Source organism: Solanum pennellii, chromosome 4, assembly GCF_001406875.1.
Source record: "Solanum pennellii chromosome 4, SPENNV200".
Taxonomy (NCBI): domain Eukaryota; kingdom Viridiplantae; phylum Streptophyta; class Magnoliopsida; order Solanales; family Solanaceae; genus Solanum; species Solanum pennellii.
Genome location: NC_028640.1, coordinates 66,645,799 through 66,648,267, shown reverse-complemented (window position 1 = coordinate 66,648,267; position 2,469 = coordinate 66,645,799). Strand labels below are relative to the sequence as shown.

General features: G+C 37.0%; 1 protein-coding gene across 1 annotated transcript; it reads left to right on the top strand.

The window, feature by feature from the left end:
• The first annotated feature begins 1,386 nt into the window (after nucleotides 1-1,386).
• On the top strand, nucleotides 1,387-1,820 carry LOC107017486 (60S ribosomal protein L27-like). The gene has a single exon (XM_027916146.1). The coding sequence runs from the start codon at nucleotides 1,422-1,424 to the stop codon at nucleotides 1,818-1,820; it is 399 nt and encodes a 132-aa protein (XP_027771947.1). The 5' UTR covers nucleotides 1,387-1,421.
• The last annotated feature ends 649 nt before the right edge of the window (nucleotides 1,821-2,469 follow it).

Sequence of the window (2,469 nt, the reverse complement as noted above, 5' to 3'; positions counted from 1 at the left end):
ATATATATATATAATTTATTTTTTTTTAAAATGGGAGCCCACAAGATTATGAGGTCTCAAGCGGTGGCTTTAGTAGCCTCGTAGTTAAAACGGCCTTGCGTTGCAAATTCAAAAAAAAGAAGAAGATCAAAATCACTGGCTAGTTTGACAAGGATTTCAAAATCATACATTTTGATATATAAGGCTCCAAAATCATAGCCGTTATAGCAAGTTAGAGGAAATCTCAATTCTTCAAGGCTTTCAAAATCATACATTTTGATATATAAGGCTCCAAAATCATAGCCGTTATAGCAAGTAAGAGGAAATCTCAATTCTTCAAGGATTTCAAAATCATACATTTTGATATATAAGGCTCCAAAATCATAGCCGTTATAGCAAGTGAGAGGAAATCTCAATTCTTCAATTCTTTGTTTTCTTCCATGGCGGAACTACCGTTTTGGTTTCTCTTTCGTTTCTCTTCCAGTCTTTTCTATGAGAAATTGTCACACCCACAGGCCTGAAATCACACGTTAAGGGAAGAAGAAAGAGCAGGAACCTTCAATTCGATGAACATATACGGAGAAGGAAACAATTCACAAGAGAAATCTGCAGGTAAAATTGACTGTATGAGCTTGTTTATTTTGAAGGGTCTGTAACAATGGGGGTAAGAGTATAAACCCTGATGCGCCATGTTCCCATTAGTTGTTAATTTCTTGCTTTTTTTTTACACGCTTTGTGATCTGGGTTTTTTTTTGGATTCGTCCTTTTTGTTCTCATTTGGAATTTCGAACCAACGATCTTAGGTTGGAAGCTGAGGGTGATTATTATCCCCAATGTGAGTTTGAATTTTCAAGGAAAAATTTACACTGCTAATTGTTAAATTGGTTCTTAACTGCTTTGTTATCTGGGTTGAAAGAAAATTTAAGATGTACTGGGATAATGGTAGGGTATAAATGTACTGTTTAGTTGTTAGATGACTTCATAAACAAAATAATTCGAATGTTCAGCCTCATTCTCTATAGAATGTTACCAGCTTACCACTGATAATTATTTGGTAATTTTTGGGGTGTGGGTTTATCTCTGTTTGGTGTTTATAGTTATGGGTTGCGTTTATTCAAGAGCTTGCATTGGGGCGATTAGTGCACCAAGGAATGTGGATGTTAAAGAACCTGAAAATGTTATATAAGTTATACAATAGGATGACAAATCCTATTGTATTTTTCAGTGATTTTAAGTTAACTTTTTGGATTTGGGTGTGAAATGGTTTACCTGTAGTGCCCATAAGTTCAAAATTTAGTGTTCTCTTTTTGTGTTTTCAGCGATTCAAATTACTTTCTGGATTTTGATTTGAAATAGTGTATTTGTAGAGTTTGTAAGTTAAAAATTTACCATTTCATCCAGCTGAGAGAGATAGTTAGAGAGACAGAGAATCTGCTGCGAGAATGGTGAAATTTTTGAAGCCAAACAAAGCTGTTATCATTCTTCAAGGCAAATATGCGACCTGCAAAGCTGTGACTGTAAGGGCATCTGATGAAGAAAAAAGGGACAGGCCAAATGACCATTGTTTGGTTGTAGGTCTCTCAAAGTACCGGGAGAAGGTGATCCATAGGAATGCAGCAAAGAAGCAGGCGAAGAAATCTTGTATGAAGGCTTTCATCAAGCTTGTGAACTACAACCACATCATGCCTACTTGTTACACACTTGATGTGGATCTGAAGGACGTTTTCAATGCTGATGATATTCAGGCACTTGACAAAAAGGTGACTGGTGCGAAAGAGGCCAAGGCTAGGCTTGAAGAGAGGCTCAAGACCGGAAAAAATCGCTGGTTCTTCACTCGATAACATTAACTTTTTAATATATAGTGCAGACATTCTTGCAATTGGCTATTCTTTTACATATTTATCTGCAGGGTGAAAGCAAATGTGCTTTGATATATGGTCAAATGAATGAACCTCCAGGTGCTCGAGCTGAAGTTGGGCTCACTGAACTGAAAGGTTAGATCTATTTCATTTAAAACGATCCAGGTGAATTAAGTGGCCTTTGGAGGTCTTTTGATTTTCCATACATACTTCCAAGGCCACTTGTCAAACATACCATTTTGAGAGAACATGACTGTGAACTGCCCATCTTTGGGATCCCCCCATACCATTTGTCTTGTTGCTGTATATCAATTATGTAGTGTTCTAGAGTGGCTAACAAAGTGAGGAGGTAATGGAGTTCCAGTAAAAAAGTTCCTTCTGAATTGAGGGATCCAAGAGTTGTTGTCTCTTTATTGTTCGAGAGATGACACTTAGTTGTTTGCTATCAGGAATAGTCCATGATATGAGTCTTTGAAAGCATTGTTGTCAAGCCAATTATCCTTCTAGAATTAAACTTGAGAACCTTTATAAGAGATATTCTTGAAGGAGTTTGCTTGGTGGCTTCTAATGTGCTTCCCAACTCCATGAGTTCATTAGCCTATTTTAGAACACCAATAAGTGTGGGTAGGGG

Bases quoted from the DNA above. Each gene is read 5' to 3' on its own strand.
- LOC107017486 (XM_027916146.1), top strand. From the start codon at position 1,422: ATGGTGAAATTTTTGAAGCCAAACAAAGCTGTTATCATTCTTCAAGGC.